General features: G+C 42.9%; 1 protein-coding gene across 1 annotated transcript; it reads left to right on the plus strand.

Annotated features, from left to right (window-relative positions):
* Nucleotides 1-6,259: 6,259 nt before the first annotated feature.
* Nucleotides 6,260-16,240, plus strand: tgm2b (transglutaminase 2b). Its single transcript, XM_085353945.1, has 13 exons — nt 6,260-6,313; nt 9,195-9,374; nt 10,286-10,504; nt 10,991-11,109; nt 12,826-12,954; nt 13,048-13,225; nt 13,390-13,522; nt 13,816-13,919; nt 13,999-14,238; nt 14,694-14,969; nt 15,057-15,217; nt 15,380-15,516; nt 16,093-16,240. Exons 1-13 carry the CDS (start codon nt 6,304-6,306, stop codon nt 16,238-16,240), a joined length of 2,034 nt encoding a protein of 677 aa, XP_085210071.1. The 5' UTR covers nt 6,260-6,303.
* The last annotated feature ends 7,400 nt before the right edge of the window (nt 16,241-23,640 follow it).

A 23,640-nucleotide genomic window follows, 5' to 3' on the forward strand; every position in this document is an offset into this window, starting at 1 on the left:
TCTCTGAGTCCTACTGTGGTTGAATCTGGACACAAAGGTGACTATATTTTCATTTCCAATGGCTGTGTCCCTTCCTGGTAAAAAGAAAGTGGTGGTAAAGGTCTTGAGAGGCACTGGAGAACTGCTTACTTTTGTCTTTGAATCCGTTCTCCTGTTCTATTAAAATATAAATGATGACTTTGGGATGTGTCCAGCACTACCTGTGGAGGGAGTCGGCATAATTCTGGGAAACAACCATGCTGGAGAAGGTGTGTACTGTCTGAACATGAGATTGAGAGGTTTCCTCTTTGTACAGTAACTAGAGCGATGTGTTGAAAAAAACAAAGTGATAATAGGACATATAAACTGTAGTTATTACAGTGTAGTTATCTGTCTCTTATCTATCTTTTTTGTAGTGAGTTGGTTCAGAAGCAGAAGTCTGATCCCCCTCTTAAGGTTTGTTTTGGACTCCTGCCCCTGCAAAAGTTTTTTAAAAGTATAGCTCAAGGGTACTTTGTGCAGTCCAATGTCCTGGTGCGCAGATGATTTGTGCAAGGAGATATTAGATATTAGGAGAATATTGGTCATTTAAGTTGTGGTCCCTGTTAAATTCAGAGAAAGTTTCTTGAAAGTATCCTATGAGGGTGTAGCATTACATTTAAGTGTCTGACAGACATGCAGATGGATCTACCATTATTTCTTTTGGTCTCATTTTGAGAGATTTGTCTCTATAAGACCTTGGCTGCATGCAGCGGGGCTAGGGGAGGGTCTGTGCTGACGGACGTGGGTTACTGACCTGGTAGCCTGGCTGCCCCGGGGTGGGTCTGGGATGGGCGTGGGGTTGTGGGGGTGCTCCGTCTCCAGGCTGGGGCCCTGGCTGGGCCTCGGGGGCTTGGGTCCTGGTTGGTGTGTTGCCGGGGTTGTGGACGGGTGGGTGTATGGGGGCCCAGCCCTGGCACAGGGTGGCGCCAGTGCATTGAGCCAAAGGTAAAGGTGTGTCACCAGGGTGCAGGGGAGGCATCCCCCCCCCCCCCCCCCCCCCCCCGTCCCCCCCGTCCCCCCCGTCCCCTTCTGGCTGCCTGTGCCTCAATTTTATCTCACAACTTAGACATTCACATTACTCACACTCTCATAACACATACATATAGGATCTTGGGGGTGGGCACGCTACACGGACTCCAAATTACCATCAGGGTGTACACCTCACCCCTGGCGTCGTTGCCCACCTCTCAATTTTAAATACACGTAGACATTGAGGGCTATCAGGGGAGCGATGCGCTTACCTGCTGCTCTCTGGCAGGTAGCTCCATGCCCTCCTGGGTTTTAAATGCACCTTAGAACACACATGCATCAACACTATATATGAGCAGGCGGAGGGAGGTTTGGAGTCTTCTCTCACCCCCGTTCTCTGAGGAGTTGGCTGTCCGACTGGGGTCTGGAATGTGGGGCCTCCCTGCTGCTGCTGAGTCGGGGCAGTCTGCATCTCCCCACCGCAAGGAAAAGGGTAACACCACCTGGGTCTGGGTGCAGTTTCCCCCTCCAGGGGCAAGGGTACCTAGACCTGGGGAGTGTGATTGTGTGTACAGTGTCTCTTTATGTCTGTCTCCACTTTGGGTGAGTGTTGAGTATTTGCATATGAGAGCATGAGGGTGGGAATGGATGTTGGTATATGTGTGTGCCTGTTTGTCTGCGTCCATATCTCAGGTTGGGTATCAGACGCCACCTCTCTGCCACATCTCAGGCCCTCCAAGGTTTGGAGGCCTATCTCCCCCCACCACTTCCCCTGCCAGTGGTGGACTCCCTCAGACATCGGTGCGTTGGTGAGTCGTTGTGTCTGGGGATGGGCGTCCAGGTACACACCGGTTTACTCCTTGGTGGCTGGTTATCGGGGCCTGGAGCCTGGGGCTCGCTCGGGCCACTTCGGGGGTGGGGTGCCCTCGGCCTCTCGGCCTGGGGCTCGGTCACTCTGGCACAGCTGGCTGCCGGCGGAGCTCACGGGCGCGTCACTGCAACCCCCCCCCCCCCCCCCCCCCCCCGGCTTCTGCTCCGCGGCTGCCCTCATCTGGGACTCTCCTCAGCTCTTTCTGGGACAGTGGCGCGGCTGCCCCTCTGTTGGTCTTCCTTGGTCTCTTGTGTTCTGGGGGCCTCTGGATGTCTGGAGTTTTGATCTCCTCCATACCTGCTTCATGCCCTGGAGGACGGGGCTGTGGCTCCCCACACCCTCTAGCAGATCATTACATGTAGGAGCCTTTTAAAAACAAGCGTGTTCATGCTCACAGGCGTACACACAGGTGCTCACACACACAAACTACACCCTTTTTGGCTCCTACCTCAAAGCACACTGTGCACTGTCGATCTTACGTGCTGCACAACAATGTTTAATATTTAGTATTTACTGTTATATTCACATAGATCATCATGATGCTGTTTATTCTATTGCTCTAGTCTTCTTCTGTTTGTTTTCTTTTTTCTTTCTCAACAGGTGATCCAGGAAAAGAAAAAGAGAGAAAAAAAAAGGACACAAAGACAAAGGTGATGAAGCAGATTTTCATTGTCTTTTCTTTCTATCTCTTTTCTCCTTTTTCCCCCTCTCCTTCTGTTAACTTTCTTCTGAACTTTTCTTCTTGTTTTTCTTTCCCGTTCCTGAGTCCAGTCTGGCCTGATTACAATAACTTAGAATAAAAATAACTAATAAAGATCAAATAAACTATGAAAAAATAAATATATATATACGACCTTGGGCAGTTGACAGGTAAGTGAAACCAGTCCATAAGATCTAATCCTGATGTGTCGCATTACATAATAGATCTGCCATTTGGGTATTTAGTTATGGACTACATTGGCTTGCTGTCTCCCTCAAAGTCTGGTAACTTGTGCCAGGCTATCACTGTCAAGCAACTTAATCTTTGCATTTCATTGCAACCAAATCAGTGGTAAAAACATTACCATCCACAAACCTAAGGTGCTCTAGAGCGCTTCCATCAAACAGTTGTTTCTTTGCCGCTCAGATGAGGGTAAGCGCCAACAACAGGTTTCATTGATCACAGTTTTTTTTCTAATACCTTATCACACCTCATTGAGCACTATATAGATGTTAGAGATGCTCAACACATCAAGCAACGCTTTTACTGTGTTTTCCCTGATAAGAGAGAACAGCTGGAGAAAGCGATACAACACATGCTAGACAACAGAACAGAAAACTCCAAATCCATCTGGATATCTCTCAGTTTACTAGTTAAAAAAAAAAATCCACATTTAGACAGATTTCAGAAAGCTAAACACTGTTACAAAAGCAGATGTGTTTCCATTGCCATTCATGGACAATTGCATTGACCACGTTGGTTTAGCCAAATTTGTGAGTAAATTTAAGGATGCTGGCAGGTCCCTCTGTTTCCTAGAGCCGAGCCGCTCTAATAACATTAACCAGTCTCACTTCCTACAAGGTGATGCCTTTTGGTTTGCGCGTAATATCCCAGCAACATTCCAGTGGCTTATGAACCATGTGGTGACTATTCTCTCTGATTGTACTGCGTAACTTGATATGGTCATATGATTAACGGAAAAACATCTGCAGGCAGCACGTGTATTGACTGTGAATTTGGCCAAATGTGAGTTTTCTATTGCTACAGTTACCGGTCTGGGATAAGTTGTTTGTCTAGTGGTAGCAAACGTCCTCAAAGACAGAACTTAGCATGATGGGGTATTGCAGAAGCTTTTTAAAAGCTTCTCTGCAGCAGTTGCAAATCGCATTGACCCTCAATGACCTCTTGAGTTCAAAAGTTAAGGTTTTTGAAAATGTCAAAGCTCTCTTGCATTCCTCACCTATACTGGCAGCTGATATGACATGTTTTTGACTTTTTTTTTCCTTTTCAATATGTTTCAGTTGAAATATTTGATTCTGAGATGTGTATCTTGGATCTGTCAGAGTGTATACTGACTGTAATCCCCTTACTTTTTGTGTTCCCTCCAGCCCTGCTGTACTTGTGATTCTGTGATTAATTTTCCCAAATTGATACACATGTCAAGGCCACATGTGAATTTTTAAAGGCTGGAACACAGAACTCCCAGCTGTGTAAGAAAGTGTTTCCAACATCTCTTATTTTCTTCTGCTAATGAAGTTTAAGGCAGCCCCTACAATCAAAATGTAAAACACCTGGATGATGTAGGAAACACAGTAAACAAACAAGCAAATAAATAAATGAATGCTTTATTTACTGGATAAAAAGGTGGAGTTCTAGATTATCAAAAATACCTGAATTTCATTCATCACAGCTAAAGCATAAACTTCTTGGAGGTTGTGTTAGAACAGTTAACCACACAACCAGCCATATTGTGGCATGTGGGAACAGTTTGTTGTAATCTCCTGCCTTGGAACACAGTTTGTTGTTGAGTTTAAGGGAATTGTGTTTACTGTGCCTGTTATAGTTATGCAGCTGTTATAGTTGTGTTACTGCCAACACTACAGTGCTCTTTTATGGTTTGCAAGTGTTGTTGAAAAGAGATGTTGCACCATCGGTGAAGCTTTTGCAGGGTTAATGACCACCTTGGAACTGCAGTGTTAAAGTGCACATGAAACACTTTATGTATTAAGGCTAATTTACAACACGGAGCAACTCTAAAAAAGAATGCAGCTTAAATCTAGCTTCAGTGTTAACTCTATGATGATTTTTTTAGAGTAGGGTTCTATGGTATAAATTAGCATTAACACATGAACTGCTTAATGCCACCTTAAATGCAGGGGTTATCGTGACACCTGAAGCTCGGGTGTTTCTGTGAGTTCTTACCTTAGTAACTCCTAACCTCACCACAATATTCTTAGTCTGAACATTCATGCCCCAAATGCTCCAGAGGACATGAAAACTACAAACATGGCAGAAAAGTCTAAATCTGTCACCCCAAATTGTAGCTGTGACACTTACTGCTGTGTCTAGACACCTGCCAATCAAAACAGCCATGTCCCTAACAATATCATCCATGTGGAGGGTTAGAAAAGCCAGCCAGCCTATGATGGGAGAAATTAGACTTAAACTGTTTTCATAGAAGTGTGTAAAATATGCCTTTTAAAGCTATAAATGTAGACATTTTAACATAGGAGTCTATAGGCACTGATTCGGTTTTGCTGTTAGCTTCAGGTGGTCTTTATAGGAATTGCAGTTTTCTGGCATTTCCTCAATACCTTTATTTTTCAGCTGGTTTCGGAGGCTGTTGCTTAACTGGGAGGGTGTAGGGGGATTGGTAATATTCAAAATATCAATTTCAAGCAATCAGAGTTTTATGAAAAACACTGAAAAATGTTCACAGGTCAAATTAGTTTACAACTGTGGACAGCAATGGACTTATTTTTCAATATGTGCGAGTCAACCTCGGTTAAACAAAATCTGCACAAACGGAAAGGGAGAAGGGGTTTGATGTATAAAAACAAAAGCTGGACAAAAGCTGGCAATTTTGAAAAACAAAACAAAACAAAAAAAACAACCCCAGAGTGTGTATTGTGCTAAAATGCATTCTGGAGAAAATAAATGATACATTGCCATGACTTAATAACTCTTCTCTGTGGAAATTCCAGAGAATTCTGAGAAGACTTGAAGGGGAAAAAATGAAAATTTGTCTCACCGTGCTGACTGACCTGCTGTTATGTATTTTTTTCAACCTACAATCTTTGTTTAGATTGGCAAAGGTTATCTTCTGAGGAAATCTCACAAACATTATCAGATGATGACAACATATTTCCCCAAACGTTTTATCTGCTGGAACATGTTTTTCTCAGCCAATTGGCTTACAACCCTGTTTAAAAGATGATTAGATGAAGCTGCCATGGTCTCTGTTACCTGCTCAACTTCTTTGTTATATATATGCTGCCTGAAGCTGTATTAATTTTTCTCTCTTTTTTAAATGTTTTTGAAACTTTTTAAATACGATAGCTCGTAGTGCACTCGGTAACCTGCTGTTGTTTTCCAGTAAACTATGCTGATCATTGCAAAATCACTACAGCACTTTACTATTCGTTCAGCCTACTTGACATAGGGTGTGTAATGAATCACTGAAGAAGTATAGTAGTTCCTCTGTTTGTGTGTATGTGTGTGCGTGCGCGTGTGTGTTTTTGTAGCAGGCGCTCACTATTGGTCTTAGCTAAGCTCTCTCTCTCCCTCTCTCCCTCTCTCTCTCTCCCTCTCCAGGGGAGGGTCACGTCACACCCACTACCAGACTGTCAAACACAACGAGGACTACAAATAGGGCAGAGAGCAACAGAGACACACATAAAATTCCTCTCTCAGCTGAAGACTGCCTGAATACACAGTTTGGTCAACAAGCACAGAAATAGTCATGGCTCAAGGTAAGTTGTATGGTGCCTCCTTACTAATTTTATGGTGATGTTATCTTTTGCACGAAGAGGTCTTTAATACGTAGAATTTGATAGAAATAGTTAAGACCTTACTCAGTATAAAAAAAAAATCAATATTGTTACATGTGTTGTTTTGAGTCATTCATTCGGGTCAGCATGGGTGTTCATTATTATCCCACTATGTCTATGTTAATGTGACTGTGATGTTTAGTTACAGAGTTTTGTAGAGAAGTGCATGTTTAGGAGGTGAAACTTTCACTCTTAACCTGCAGGCACGGTGCCAAAGATTTCCACTGCTGTCTGAAGTCATCACTATTCACTTCAGCACCGTACTGCTGTATATAGCGATGTCACATTTTCATCAAGGATCTGAAGATCTAAAAAAATGTTTCACCTTTATATTTGAGAAGATGATTGCCTTCTAAGGTCCCTAACACTTAATAATAGCAGCTGAGAGAAGCTGGTGCTTCCATTACTTAACCAGTGCTATCTTTATAGGCTCACAGAGGACCAAGAAAGAATTCGGATGGTGCTGCTAAGAAATTCATAACTCCACAAACAGCACGTCATTTCTGTTTAATAGGAATCCCCAATAATTCAAAAACATAAAAAGTTGCCCACCTGTGTGTGAAGTCAAACACCGCAACATACCAAAAATATCTGTGGAGGGCAGCTGGACACTTTAATAGCAGCCTAACCGTCTGCCAGCGCACCTCCGAACAAATTGTAGTTGGTCATGCTTACACTAACTTCTTATAAATAAGCAACATTTGTTTTCCATATGCTGAATGTGCACAGAGCATTTATTTAAATCTGAATGAACTTTTGAAGGAGAACCTCAGTCAACATGGGTGTCTCCTTGAAGACTGAAAAGTTCAGAGTGTTTTTCCCTGTTTATTTCTCCAGGATTTTAAACAGTGTCGACTGTACCAGCTCATGCACACTTGTCCCCAGCTAGACTTTGTGTAATTTTCCTTTTCCTTATGAGGCTCATAGTGGCCTCAGTGATGCTAACCATGATCCACACATCACGGGGGGGGGGGGGCGACTGTGGCGTGTGGCTCATGGTTGGTAGACTGGAAGTGGAGAGTGGGTGTGTTCAGTATGTAAACGTTAGAAAAAGAGGGAGGGTCGAAGCTTAGGAATTTTGGCCCGTTCAGTTTAAAATGGAGTGCTGTCCTTATAATTTACGCAACCCTGCAGGATAAACTGCAACCCAGTGACATGCATTCAGTTTGTCTTCACACCACACATGCATACCATATGACATACCAAAGCTGCTCCGCTTTAAATGAAACATTATGTTCAATTACGGGAGCAAATCAAAATACTTGCCTTTTGTACTATCAATGTAGCCGCAACAAGCCTCCAGAGCCCTGCAGAGAGGATGATGTCAGTTCCCCACTGCACCATTAGCCTGTTGTCTCTAAAGGTTTAAGGTGACAGACATCCATGTGTTATTAATCTAAGTAATTGTTTTCACATTGTGTAAGCTGAGGGCATGTTTTATTGGACTTCCTTGTCTCCAGATGGCTCCTATATAACTTGACATAATAATTGTGCTTCAGTGCAATGCTTACATTTTTTTTTCAAATATGTGTTGATTGGTTTGGGATCATGAACAGACTAAACAGAAAAGCCCTCATTATGCTCTGACTACACTCTCCAGCTGTGTCAGAATACACTGCACTAACGTGTCTTCAGTTAAGACCGGACTAAGTTCAAGATCAGTAAAACATCAGAGCCATGCCAAATACTGAGGAATGAGCCCCTATGGATTTCATGTAAAACCGCAGGAACTTTTTCTAGTCGAGCCTTTGTTTACTTAAGTCTCTCCTAGCCTTGTGACTACCACCTCATGTCTGTTTCAAGCATTAAGTTTGCAAGGAATAATACATAGGGAGAGGCTAACATGACATGTCACAGTGCAGATGACCAGTGGTTACACAGCAGCAAGAGAATCTCTGAGTCATCATATAGGTGGGCCTTTAATCAAAGGGTGGGATTCTTTAAGTTACAAAGGACACTGGAGCGTGAAGGGAGTGACTGTCTGGGTTTAGCTTCTGGTAAATTAATACAGGAAGATCTGTCAGATAATATCATCCTTGAATGTTGGAAAAGACAGAGCATCCTACAGTCTGCAGTTTAATTTCAAAGTGAAGTCATCACAAGCAGAAGGAACAAACAAAGCAGTTGTTTTATGTTTTTTAGATTATGTGCCACATCCACAGCTGCGACACAGGAAATCCAGACCTTGTTAACTGCACTTTTTCAGTTAACTGATCATTTTTTTAAAAGTATTTGTTGGACACTTTTGATTTTATTAGAGTTCCCGATGTCCTACACAGCAAATAGGTTTCATAAAGCTTCCACTTTTTTGCGACATTGCATCATGTGCTCCATATGCATAGAGGTATATTTTTTCCTATCATTATAAGAAACAAGGCCATGACTAATGAACTTCACAAATCTAAATGATTATTCTGGACTAAAAATCCAACTTTTTAGGTCAGCATTGAGAGAAATTACTAGGTAAGAGATGTTTTTAGAAGTAAAAATTGTAAGTATGGATATGTCAGTATTGTTTAATATAAATAGCATTTACACTGTATAATTTCTGTCAGTAGTTGTGTAGTAGCTGTGTGTGTACTCAGCTAAATGTGCTGCAGACAGTGTTTGATTATTGTAAATATATTATATGCAGATACTCTTTTACTCTTTGTGTTTTTTTTCTTGATCTGCATTTTTATAAAGAATAATAGAAACTCTCATTACCAAATGGTTCTTTATAGACTATACTGCATATTTTAAATACTACTTAAATACTTTCTTTTTTTATTCACGTTTTTTTCCCTCCCTCTCTCCATTTTAGCTCTGGACATCGATCGCTGGAACTTGGAGTGCGAGTTCAACAACACTGACCATCGCACCGATCTCAATGGCATTGATCGTCTCATTGTGAGGAGAGGCCAGCCTTTCTCAATCAGCCTGTACCTTCGCTCTGGAAGCTACCAGCCAGGAGTCAGCTCACTTGATTTTGTTGCAGAAACAGGTACTGCTCCTGTTTCTTGTATTATAATATTTATATCATATACATGTGTTCTTTTATGAAGTTTATATGGTCTGTATCAAAACAATTGGAAAATTGAATGAATAAAACTTTCCCTACACAATAGGAATAGGAAAAGCATTGTGTCCTCTCATTCAGGAAGTTAGCAGCAACTTGAAACCATTTATTACCATGTGTTTCTGCTGTCACTATTTTCATTGTTGCCTATTCAAGAATGAGAAGGGAAAGAAACAAAGTTTATGGAAAGGGAAGTCATGTTCCCGTCTTCAGCGATCAGCAATAGTGCAACACCCTTTTCACACTGGGCTCAGTTACAGTAGCTGAAAGATGTTTCCATTTCTATCCTCTATGACCTTAGTTGTTATTCTTTGCAGCCCTAGAAACTATATCTTAAATTTTTTGCAGTACAAACAGTGAAAGCTCTCTGTCTCTTATCCTCTTCTAATATTTGGATAAGTCTCTTATGAAGAGCACGATAAGTCAACTTGTTGCAGACCATCGAATGAAACTCTTTAAACAGGAAATGTTGCTCGCCAAGAGGAAAGCGTGTGTATAATCACAGATAATGATATCAGCCTTTGAAAGTCGAATGTGCTTTAATGGATAAGAGCGGCACCGTTCACCCCCCCAGTGTGTGAGCCCAAAGCTTGCCCTTGCTTTAGCTGGCTGAGTGGGAGATGTCAAAGAGTTGGCTCTGTGGATTAAAGTGAACACAAATGATTTTAAATTCGTTTAACACAGCAGAATTTAGGAATGAATTACTAATCTATTATGATATCCACAAATCAGAAGACATACTGTAAGTTTACATTCCCTAGCTACGACTGTTTCACTAGGATCTCTGCCTCTTCTTTCAGACTCAGACTTCTAACTATATTTGGGGTTTCATGCAGGTCCTCAACCCTCTGAACAGTATGGCACCAGGGCCTCTTTTGGTCTGTCTGCCAGCATTGACACTTCCTGCTGGAGTGCTGCTGTCACCAGTCCACCCGGAGACACGGTGGCCCTGTCAATCTGCTCTGCACCAGATGCGCCTATAGGCCGCTACACCCTGACCCTGGGGCACTCTGCGAGGATCGAGTTCATCCTGCTCTTTAATCCCTGGTGTCCAGGTGGGTAAACAGAAGCTGTCGCACAAGGGGCTCTTGTTAAGACTCACTTTGATGATCCTGTTTATTGCAGGAACTTTTCAGTTGCACGAGTGAAGAGACCATTTAAGGGAACGGTTGCATAGTCAAACAACTATGTTGTGATTTTTAAGCAATAGTTCAGCCTTGAGCTGAATATTCCTTTGTTGGAATAGTTTTGAAGCACTGGATTGAAAGTGAATGAAAGAGAAAGATTGAAAAAGAGGATTATAGACAGAAGACAGCTGTAACATGTCAGCTACTTCACTTGTGTTTACTTTTGAGCTGAGCTAGCACTAACCTTTCCAGCAGCAGCCTGTAGTCTTTCCTTTGGTACATAATAGTATTTTACACTCTTGTGTTTTCAATAGGCAGTTTCCAATAGTTAAAGACCAGCAGTACATCATTTACACCCTAGTTAGGACATGTATTAAGGCATGTATTAATGTTTGTAATGTCTCTTGGCAACAGGTGATGCAGTATACATGGACAACAAGGAGAATTTGGCAGAGTATGTCTTAGCTCAGGATGGGATCATCTTTCGAGGAGCCTACAAACATCCCATACCTACTCCCTGGAATTTTGGACAGGTGCCAGCAACAACACTGACACAATCAGCCTGCCTACATTATCCACATAATCAGTTATATAAGTTCACACAGTGCCAGAGCGGTGAGGGAGTGAACCGCACTCATTCTGATAACAGAAAAATACATCTAGATCTGGATACATAAAGAGGGTGGACAGCATGATAAAGTAGTATTTTCTTTAGTAGGATCCTGAGAGCCAGAAGATAATGTTTTCCTATTCTGATTTTTTAAGCACTCCCTTTCTACAATTCAGTTTCCAGAGGACAGTTTCCCTTCTTCCCTTATTAGAGAAATTAGGATCATTTGTTACTTTGATGGACTGTCTAATCTTAAAGAGTCTCTCCTAACCTATTGAACTGGCTGTAACTGGGACCTGGTACATTCAGATGCTAGGGTATTCGGATCATGCCATGAACACAGATATTTCAGCCCAGTTTCAATAGAGTTGATTTCTAGTGAAAATACTCCTATTTCCCCGACTAGATATTGTAATGAAAAACTTCAGAGCCCTAACAAGCTTTTTTGCGCCTCGGACCGGTTTGTGTCCGACAATATATATTGTTGTGTTACAACAAAATAAAACCAGTGGAGGTACCAAAAAGAAGATTTATTCATAACACAGGGGAAAAGACCCAGGGAAACTGAGTTAACAATAAAACTGATAAAAAAAAAACAACCCAATAAAAACCCTGAAAATCATGAATTTCACACCCAAGCCTCAACTCTTGCTACCTGGTAATGAGTTTGTACTTTCTCGGCCAACTCCTTTGAGCTTTCACTTTACTGTTATAATATCAGCCTCTTTCACCTGGCAACTCATCCCCAGACAGCTATACGTCTGACTCCCCTTCTACAAATGAGAGCTGGAAGTCCTGCTGTGCACTACAAAGACACTGAATAAAAGTTTTGTTTTGAAAGTGCTAAAATTACTGTAAATTTCTGAGCTCTTGGTAAAATAAAGACAAGAATGTAATAATGAAGAACCAACTTTTAACAAAAGAATAATAATATCAGATCACTTAACCTCCCTTGTGGCAATAAAATGCAGCATCAATAGAAAGCCCAGGATGTCCTCTTTACACTGCAGCAGGCCTGAGATACAACACATATACTTTGGTTGATGTATAGGTCTCAAACTTGCATCCCTCACATAGGGCAAGAATGAATTGTTGAGTGTTAGGAGGTTAATGGATGGTGCGTTCCATCAGTTTTTCCATGACGTGACTCTTCAAAAGCTGGTATCTCTTCCTCTGAATTTTTACCTTCCTGCTTTAATGCCTGAATATCCTCCACATCATGCCCTGCCAGAAATCAGTCTGTTTCCCCTTTAAAATTCTGAGTGAAGTCCCTTTAGTCCTCTGCTTCCTGAAGTATGGACATAGGTTGAATTTGAAGGCAGTAAGCCCTGCTGTCCACTACAAAGTATACTTTAAATCACTGTAAATGTGATTTTTAGCAGCAGAAGCACAATATCTGCAAAAATAAAGGATAACCTCCCTTGTTATAAAATGTGGAAGCCTTAATGCCCGTCATTCTGAATGAAAACAGTATTGTATATGAATGATTGGGTATGCTCAAAGTTTTGACTTGCATTGTATTTCAGATTTGTTGTATTTATTTATTTTTATAAAGCATGTGCCTGCCATGACATGCCTAGTTTTGTTATTTTTCCGCTCACACTTAATCTGCAGTTATGTGTCTTATGTTGCGGTACAGTTTGAAAGTGGAATCCTGGATGTCTGTCTGAGGATTCTCGATATGAATCCTAAATATCTGAAAAATCCTGGCAAGGACTGCTCAGGGAGAAGAAATCCCATTTACGTGTCCAGAGTGCTGAGTGCTATGGTTTGTCCTTTTGACTTCTCGATATTCTTTCATTTTGAGAGAGTATTGTTTCTCTTTGTTAATTTTCATAGACACGTTTCTTTTGCCTGGCAGGTGAATTGCAATGATGACAAAGGGGTGTTGCTGGGAAAATGGACAGGTGACTATGAAGGAGGCGTCAGCCCCATGTTATGGAGGGGAAGTGTGGAAATCCTGCGCAACTGGGACACACAAGCCTGTCAGCCTGTTCGCTATGGACAGTGCTGGGTGTTTGCTGCAGTGGCCTGCTCAGGTAAGATAGCACAGAGCCAGGCTTGGTAGCCTATCTCTAAAAACCGCTTGCTTAGACTCAAGCAGACAAAACATTATATCCTACATATAAGCACATATTTATGATATGCATTTTGTTCATCTTTTAAATATGATAATACTTAAGTTATTGTTAAACCTTGTCAGTTTCCAGGGCCCTGGGCATCCCCTGCCGACTTGTAACCAACTATCTGTCTGCACATGACACCAACAGCAACCTGGTGATTGAACGCTATGTCAATGAAAATGGAGAACTCATTCAATCCAAAGAAATGATCTGGTGAGAACTCTTTTAAGTTGACTCACAAATGGTGGGACAGCTCACAGATTCAATTTAAATCACTGACTATCTTGAAATGAGAGAATCCACAGGCTATACTCAGCGTGAATCTGTTGTGTCATGGGGCAAGTGTGAAGACCTGAGTTACTTTGGTTAGGGCAGCTGGGTCTGGAGTAATGAAGAGGTGTGGCAAGGGTGGCCATAATGTTTTTGCATGTGATGCATGGTTGTAATACATATGACCATGCAGTATGTTTCTATTATGCATTTTATGGTATGCATTGTATCTACAGGAACTATCACTGCTGGGTAGAGAACTGGATGACTAGACCTGACCTTAAACCTGACTTTAATGGTTGGCAGGCCTATGACCCCACGCCTCAGGAGAAGAGTGAAGGTAAGAAAGACTGTCCATCTAAAGCATGTTGTTTTATCAAGTAACGTGCTCACTGTGTCTTTCCCCCCGTTTCCCTCAGGGGTGTACTGCTGTGGCCCCACCCCTGTCAGAGCCATTAAGGAAGGTGAGCTCACGTTCAAGTACGATGCCCCCTTTGTCTTCGCTGAGGTCAATGCTGATGTGATCACATTCATGAAGAAGAAGGATGGCAGCACATCGAAAGTTTCTTCCAATGCACTCGTTGGCCAAAAGATCAGCACCAAGAGTGTGGGCAGTGATGCCAGAGAGGACATCACTCATCTCTACAAATACCCTGAAGGTAGATCAAACTTTTAGCACTCCAGCTGAATCAAATAAGTTCTTTCTCTTTTGAAAAAAATAGATATTTACCCAAGATGTACTATTTAAACACTTGTTTGCAATGCAAAGAGGGATTTACCATGCACGCCTCATCCAACATGGTCTCACATGTTTGCATTCATTGCACTTTTGCCCAGTTTTTCACACACCGTAAGTGTGCGTGGAAATCATTCCCTCATACCTGTAGGTAAAACCAGGGTCACTTTCTAGCTACATTCCTGAATTGCTTATCAGTGTTTGCATTCCCCCTATTGTACATAAAGTCAACTCAGAACACCCTTAGGCTCATTTACTCCTACACACACTTTATCACTTTGGTTCAAATATACTGTAGAAATTGATTATACAGCATGGCAAGGCATATGGGCCGAGGCTTCTGTTATTTAAGCCATGATGTCGCTTCAATACTCACAGGATCTGCTGAAGAGCGGGAGGCTTTTAAGAAAGCTGACCATCAAAACAAGCTGCTCCAGCAGCAACAGAATCAAGGCCTGCACCTCAATATCAAGGTGACATCAGATATGAGGAAGGGCTGTGACTTTGATGTGTTTGCTGTGGTTACTAACAACACACAAAGTGAGAAGAAGTGCCGCCTGTTGTTTGGATCCTGCGCGCTGTCCTATAATGGGTTTATGGGAGGGAACTGCGGCTTCAAAGATCTACTCAATGTTGAGCTTTCCCCTGGAGGAGGTAAGTAAGCTCACCGCTGATAGAGAAGGTTAGTACAGACTTTTCTTTTCACTGTAAGTTTAAAATATAATGTCTACGTCCTTCCAGAGAGGAAAGTTCCACTAAGGCTGAACTACTCCAAATACGGTGGTCAGATCACTGAGGACAACCTAATCCGTCTGGCAGCTCTGCTGCTGGACTATACCACTGGAGATACAACACTGGCAGTGAGAAATGTTGTACTGGACAACCCTGAAATCAAAGTCAGGGTGAGTAGCAAGATATGTGACAAAATACAAACTTTTGGGGTCTTTAAAACCCAGAAGTGACCTGAACAAATATAACCAATGTCATGCATGATTGTTATGAGATAAGCAGCATTATGAGCTTCATCTGAGAGTGATCATAATTTTTGGCCTGTTTCTGAACAGATCCTGGGAGAACCAAAGGAGAATCGGAAGCTGGCTGCAGAGATCACCCTTCAAAACCCTCTGCCAGAGAGACTGGAGAACTGCTGCTTCAGCATCGAAGGGGCCAACCTGACAGGGGGAGGCATCATTACTGAGAGGTCATTAAGCCATTAAGATATTTGTCTTTTTTCAAGACAACCTTTTAAAAATTATTACTGTCTGTAATGGAAATGTTACTTCCCAATTTGAATTATGAGATTTGTGTCATATTGTTTCACGTTTTGCTGCCAAGTCTCCGTTCAGCACCCGAATGTCTGGCTGAATGTGCTGCTGTTTAGTCAGGACAGGAGGTCACTGGAGCAGGCAGGAGAGAAAATAAATTACCAAACGGATTCCTTATGATTGCTCAACAGAAGAAGATAGGAGGAGTATCTCCTCATTGAGTGTTTGAACAGTGTCCAATAATTTACTTTACATAAATCCAGCTTTGTGTTTCTGACTCCATGACTGATGAGCAATGTGCCTGCTATTTTTTTTTACCACGACTATGTTTAGCCAAACTCTTCAGAGCAATTCAAACACTTCAACTCCAACTGCACCATTGCCATAAATAGTCACAAGTATCATGGTTTGTTTGACAGCAGGAATTATTGAAATGTCTATGCAATCACAGGACTGTGATATAAACCTTCTGGTGTTGCCTCAAAAGTAATATTTAAACTTTTTTCCTGCAGGCTGGGACCAGTGGGACCTGGTGAAGATGCCAAGGTGAAAATCTACTTCACACCCACCCATTCTGGACTGAGAAAGCTGGTGGTTGACTTCGACAGTAACAAGCTGTGTCATGTCAAGGGCTACAGAAACGTGATTATTGGAAAATAAAGCCTTTCAATGTCCGTAATCCATTAAATGGAATTATTCTTACTCTTTTTTTCAGACCAGGCATTTAAAGATTAGACAATGAATCGAGTTTAGTGCCTTTCTGCTCCAGTGCTTTCTTACTGTCTCCTCTCTTGTTTATTAGGGATTACTATGTGGATATATACTTTAGTCTGAGCCCAATTTTTTTTTTACTGTGATTTATGAATGCTTTGTACTCACCGATGCCAGCCACAGTCTGATGATTTTAGGTATTATGTGTTATTTGACAAAATTAAAAATCTTGTTTGCCAGTCAGTAACAGCCTTTGTTTCCACGTGACTGAGAATGCAATGTGTAGGTTTTTGTTTGCGTATTATATGACAGTCAACACATTTGGACTAACTACAGCAAAGGCAATATGGAGGAGCTGTGTTTATGATGCTTTTTCTCTTGTTGTTTATATACAGTAAATATTTCCCTGGCTAATCACAGCCAATCCTGAATATTTTATTTTACTCATGGGATCCATTTCCACATGCACACTGTGACTCTGCAAATATTCCTTTTATGGTAGCATCTCTGTCCCTAGTAAACATGCTGGCATTAGTTCCCCGTATGTACTGAGATTACAAATGAATACTTCAAACACACTTTGGAAGCTAATCTTTTGTCTCCTAACACATTACATCATTTAATGACCCTCTGTTATTACTGCAATGAAAGCTTTACTTAAAACAAGGATCATCATAATCTCCTCTCCCCTTTTTTGCTCCTCCCCTTTGTGAGTGTGGACACTTCATCTCTTTGCTCTTGAATGCTTTGCTTCTTATATTGATTTTTATGCTGATTTTTTCCCTTTTTTCCGTGTGAGCTTACCTGCGATAACTTCTGGACACTTGTAGATCATTAGGACTAGAGTGTTCTTAACAGAAACAGCAACATTTTATGGTTACCTTATCCTCAGCGCTCCGTGTGTCTGTGGCCTAGACACAGCTGAAGCCTGATTACAGCGTCTGGGCACCGAGCAGCCTCAATAGCCTGGAAAGGTGCTAACCGCTAGGCTAACTAGCAACAAGATGCCTTCCCTCTCCACAGATGACTACCACAGCCTCCTGCAGAAGATTGCAGTACTGGAGACAAAAATTCATCGCTTAGAAGTAAACGTGGAGGTAAATGGACTGTGTGGAAATGAAACAACCTTGCCTTTGATTCAAAACAATGGCGATGAGCAAGCTAGTACACAGCTAAGGAGCACAGATAACATGACCAAGAAAGTAGACTCTGTGCATTATTATAAATCCTCAAGTGATAATCCCCCCTTAGACTGTCTTGGTGCAAAACCAAGACATAAATCATGTCTCCTGGAAGGGGGAGGACGTATCACAGGCAGGGCACAGCGAGCTGAAATCTCTGAAACCGACTGGCCTTCACTTCCTACGAGACAGAGAAGCTCTTCTACCCCTGTATACAGGAGGAAACAGGACTGGACAACCGTGAATAGGAAGGTTAACAACAAACCTCCAAAACAACTGAATGTGAAACTGCAGAACAGATTTGCTCCACTATCAAAGGACCCTGGATCTATATCGGACAACCATCCATCTAAAAGCAGCGAAATAAGGTCTGAAAATCTGTTGAAAAGTGAAAGGCCACAGGGAAAGCTAAAGGCTAGGCCTGAAACTCTGATTGTGGGTGACTCTGCTGTAAAGGATGTACAAAGGATGTGCGGTAAGAACACTAAAGTCCTCTGCTTTCCTAACGATATGGTCAACAACCTGAAGGAGAGAATTCTTCAAATTGCAGATGAATATCCAACTGTGACAAACATTGTTCTGCATACAGGGTCAAACGATGTGTCCAAACAACAGTCGGAGGTTCTGAAACGGGACTTTACTGGATTATTAAATACTGTAAACTCTCTGAATGCAGCTGTATTCATCAGTGGACCTGTACCGCCGGTCAGAGGAGGAGACGAGAGATTCAGCAGGTTGTTTACACTGAATAAATGGCTTATATCAGCATGTGCTGACCACTCAGTGCATTTTATCGACAACTTTAATATTTTTTGGGAACGCAGGCATCTGTTCAAAGCAAATGGATTTAATTTTAACAAGTCAGGGGTGAAACTGTTCACCTCCAACTTGTTTTATTCCATACGTCATCCATCTGTGCTTGGTGCCAAGGCTGAGATAAACGAGGAGTTATCTCATAAAGAGGAACAAACAGTACTCCAAGAACAGACAAAGCCCAGCAGAAACCTTGAGGAGGAGCTCCATTTGCCCCCACCCGGGAAGAGCCTCAGAAAGGAGAGACATCCATGGCATCTGAGGAAGAGCCTCAGAAAGGAGAGACATCTAAGGCAAGAAGAGGGGTCCCTATTTGCCTCCAACTCTCTCAACAACACCAACGACCAGGACAAGGGACCACGACCTTCCCCAGTCCCCCAAACCCCTGACAGGCCATCACCCTCCTCCCCCTCCCTTTCTCCCTCCTCCCCACACCTGAAATTCACTGAGGAGATGATGGAGCGGGTCAATGCTGGGCTCAGATCTACCCCCCGTCCCAATCCCTTTTTGTCCCCCATAAACCCCCCACCAGAGCGGCCAAAGGTTCGCCATCGAGCCCCACCCTCAACAGAGCAATCGAAGTCACATTGCCCAGCCTCGCCCCCCTTAGTTCCTCTTCATGCCCTGTCTCCGCAGTCTGATATGTGATATGTGAAGGGTCCGGGCTGTGAGGATTATGGCAGTGATGACTTTTCCCAGGAGAAGCTGGGACCCTGTTTACTAGAAGGTTTTAAAATTTCTGTACTTTTAGGTGACAGGAGACATGTGGCCTGGTCAAAACACAGAGAGCTGCACTCTAAAAGATCTTTAAACATAGTAAACATACCTTGTGTGCCACAGACTGCTCCCAAACACGAGGGGACAAGTAATACCTCTAAAACACTTAAGTTGGCTTTATTAAACATTAGATCTCTAGCTGGGAAAACATTTTTAATTAATGATTTAATCACTGAGCACAGCCTTGATTTTATGTTTTTAACTGAAACTTGGTTGGACCAAAGTAACAGTGGAGCTGTTCTCATCGAGACGACCCCTCCTAACTACAGTTTTATCAGTGAGGTCAGGGCGAGCAGGAGAGGAGGAGGGGTTGCTGTCTTATTTAATGAATCATTTCAATGTAAGCAGCTATCTCCTGGAAGTTTTCAGTCTTTTGAATATGTGGCTTTACAGCTGAAGGCCCCATCCAAAGTTGTGTTTCTTAATGTTTACAGGCCTCCCAAATACTGCACAGACTTTTTTAATGACCTCAGTGAACTGCTGTCTGTGATCTGTGTTGATTTTGACTGTGTAATTATTGCTGGGGATTTTAACATTCATGTGGACAACCCTCAGGACAAAGGGACTAAAGACCTGAGTAACACTCTGGGCAACTTTGGGCTGACTCAGCATGTAACAGAGGCCACACATAATAGAGGACACACTCTTGACCTACTGATCTCCAAAGGCCTGAGCATTTCAAAGGTTACTGTGTCTGATGTGGGCCTGTCTGATCATTACTGTGTTTTCTTTGAAAGTAAAATCTCAGCCCACACAAATATATCAACAACAGTGATCACAAAACGGTGTATAACTGAACACAGTAGTGCAATTTTTAACCAGGTCTTCCCATTAACACCTGACCTGCCCAGAGGGTCAGTCAATGAGCTCGTCAATAGCTTCAATGCTAACATGTTAAATGTAATGGACACTATTGCTCCCATTAAGGTGAAGGTTATCTCTGGAAGGAAAAAGTCTCCATGGAGAAACTCCACACTGGTGAAAAATGAAAAAAGAGAGTGTAGGAAAGCTGAGCGCAGATGGAGAAAAACAAACCTCCAGGTTCATTATGACATTTATAAAGAGAAACTTCACAATTATAATTTACAACTGAGGAATGCAAGGAGGTCCTACTTCTCTGACATCATCACTAAAAACAGCCATAATGCTCGGGTCTTATTTTCTACAGTTGACAGGCTAACAAACCCCCCTGTGTCAGTGGCAGCTGAACTTCATTCGACCATGGCCTGCAATGACTTTGCCAAATTCTTCACTGAAAAAATCCAAAAAATTAGACAAGCAATTGGTACATCAACAGCAGATCCAGGATATGTACTGTGTCCACCAAAAAACTGTTTAAACACCATGAAACAGTTTCAACCTATTAACAGCAAAGACCTGGAGGACATCTTAGGTCAACTGAACTCCTCCTCCTGCTGTTTAGATGTCCTGCCAACAAGTTTTTTCAAAAAGGTCTCAAAGACTTTGGAGTCAGACCTGTTACAGATCGTCAACTTTTCTTTATTATCAGGTGTGTTTCCAGAATCACTAAAAACTGCTGTAATCAAACCTATACTGAAAAAGGACAATCTTGACAAGACACAAATGAACAACTACAGGCCGATCTCAAATCTCCCGTTTTTAAGTAAGATCATTGAAAAAGCAGTTTCCCAACAGCTCAGTTACTTCTTAAAACAGAATAATTGCTACGATGCCTTCCAGTCAGGTTTTAGACAGAACCACAGCACTGAAACCGCTCTGACCAAAGTGTTTAATGACATATGTCTGAATACAGACAGTGGAAAAATGTCAGTCCTAGTTTTACTGGATCTCAGTGCAGCATTTGATACAGTTGACCACAACATATTACTCAAACGACTGGAGAACTGGACAGGTCTTTCAGGAACTGTACTAAACTGGTTCAAAACATACGTAGAAAACAGGAAATACTTTGTATCAATAGGTAACTTCACATCTGAGCAGACAAGTATCACATGTGGAGTTCCCCAAGGTTCCATCTTGGGACCCCTTCTGTTTAACATCTACATGCTCCCACTGGCACAGATTATAAACAACAACAAAATAAACTATCACAGCTATGCAGATGACACACAAATATATATCACAATGTCACCAGGAGACCGAGGCCCTGTACAGGCTCTTGGTAAATGCATTGAGGAAATCAATGACTGGTTGTGCCACAATTTTCTCCAGCTAAACAAAAACAAAACTGAGGTAATAGTCTTTGGCGCCAAAGAAAAACGATTACAGGTCACCAGAGAACTTCAATCTATACATCTAAAAACCACAAACCAGGCGAGAAATTTGGGTGTAGTGATGGATGCAGACCTAAACTTAGAAAAACACATTAAGACAATAACAAAGTCAGCTTACTATCACCTCAAGAATATATCAAGGATAAAAGATCTGATGTCTCAACAGGACCTGGAAAAACTAGTCCATGCATTCATCTTTAGTAGGCTTGATTACTGTAACAGCATCTTTACAGGTCTACCTAAAAAATCAGTCAGACAACTACAGCTCATTCAGAACTCTGCTGCTCGAGTCCTCACTAAGACCAAAAAAGTGGACCACATCAGTCCAGCTCTGAGGTCCTTACACTGGCTGCCTGTCCGTCAGAGGATAGACTTTAAAGTTCTGATGCTGGCCTATAAAGCTCTGAATGGTTTAGGACCAAAATACATCAATGACCTCCTGACCCAGTATGAACCATCCAGATCCCTCAGGTCATCTGGATCCGGTCTTTTATCAGTTCCCAGAGTCAGAACCAGACACGGAGAAGCTGCATTCAGCTTTTATGCTCCTTATATCTGGAACAAACTCCCAGAAAGCCTCAGATCAGCTGAAACACTCAGTTTATTTAAATCCAGGTTGAAGACTCACCTGTTCTCAGCTGCATTTGAATAAAGCACCAAATCCACACTTTAAGCTTAAATTTCAAAACTTACATTTAACTACTGATTTTATCTACTGTTCTGATTTTATCTGTTTTGATTTTATATACTGTTGTTTGTTTGTTTGTTAATTAGTTAGTTAGTTTATTTGCTTGTTTTATTCAATTTTAAATCATGCTTTTTATTTGTTCTTGTTTCTAATGTCTCTGTAAAGCACTTTGAATCACCTTGTTGTTGAATTGTGCTATACAAATAAACTTGCCTTGCCTTGCCTTGCCTATAAATCCTTCATCACTGATTATACTCAGACTGAGCTGTGGAATATTCTGCAAGTTACTACATGCCAGTTTCCTCCAGCTGCCTCCCTCTTCCCGCTCCTCCACAACCACCCACACATGCAGGGCCTTGGAGTGGGGGTATGTCACCAGGGTGCAGAGGAGGCTACCCCCCCCCCCCCCCCGTCCCCTTCTGGCTGCCTCTGCCTCAATTTTATCCCACAACTTAGACATTCACATTATTCACACTCTCATTACACATACATATAGGATCTTGGGGGTGGGCACAATCACGGAGTCCAAATCACCATCAGGGTGTATACCTCACCCCTGACGTCGTTGCCCACCTCTCAATTTTAAATACACTTAGTCATTGAGGGCTAGCAGGAGGGACTATGCGCTTACCTGCTGCTCCTTGGCAGGTAGCTCCATGCCCTCCTGGGTTTTAATTGCACCTTAGAACACATATGCATCAACACTACAATGAGCGGGTGGAGGGAGGTTTGGAGTCTTCTCCCACCCCCATTCTCTGCGACCTGCTGGAGCGGGAGGGCTAGTAGGAGGAGTTGGCCGTCCGACTGCGGTCTGGGGTGTGGGGCCTCCCTGCTGCTGCGGAGTCGGGGTGGTCTACCTCTCCCCACCGCAGGGAAAAGGGTAACACCACCTGGGTCTGGGTGCAATTCCCCCCTCCAGGGGCAAGGGTACCTAGACCCGGTTTGTAGAGTACGCTTGGGGAGTGTGATTGTGTGTACAGCGTCTCTTTATGTCTGTCTCCACGTTGGTTGAGTGTGGAGTGAGTGCATATGAGAGCATGAGGGTGGGAATGGATGTTTGTGTCTGTGTGTGCCTGTATGTCTGTGTCTATATGTCAGGTTGGGTATCAGACGCCACCTCTCTGGGGACACCTCAGGCCCTCCAAGGTTTGGAGGCCTATCTCCACCCACCACCACTTCCCCTGCCGGTGGCGGACTCCCTCAGGTGTCGGTGTGTTGGTGGTTCTTTGTGTCTGGGGGTGGGCGTCCGGGTACACACCGGCTCACTCCTTGGCGGCCGCTTGTCGGGGCCTGGGGCCTGGGGCTCGCTCGGGCCCCTTTGGAGGTGGGGTGCCCCCGGCCTCTCGGCCTGGGGCTCGGTCACTCAGGCACAGCTGGGGGCCGGCGGAGCTCACGGGCGCGTCACTGCAACTCCCCCTGACTTCTGCTCCGCGGCTGCTGGGCGAGCCCTCATCTGGGACTCTCCTCAGCTCTTACTGGAACAGTGGCGCGGCTGCCCCTCTGTTGGTCTTCCATGGTCTCTTGTGTTCTGGGGGCCTCTGGATGTCTGGAGTTTTGATCTCCTCCATACCCGCTTCACACCCTGGAGGACGGGGCTGTGGCCCCCCCACACTCCCTAGCAGATCATTACATGGA

This window comes from Diplotaxodon limnothrissa, linkage group LG5 (assembly GCF_057381915.1).
Source record: "Diplotaxodon limnothrissa isolate DT_005_m linkage group LG5, D_limnothrissa_male_GT1.1, whole genome shotgun sequence".
In the NCBI taxonomy this organism is placed as follows: domain Eukaryota; kingdom Metazoa; phylum Chordata; class Actinopteri; order Cichliformes; family Cichlidae; genus Diplotaxodon; species Diplotaxodon limnothrissa.

Coding starts and splice junctions, on each gene's coding strand:
- tgm2b (XM_085353945.1), top strand. Junction 13,920..13,998: donor GCCTCAGGAGAAGAGTGAAG/GTAAGAAAGACT, acceptor CGTTTCCCTCAG/GGGTGTACTGCTGTGGCCCC. Junction 15,517..16,092: donor GGAGGCATCATTACTGAGAG/GTCATTAAGCCA, acceptor TTTTTCCTGCAG/GCTGGGACCAGTGGGACCTG.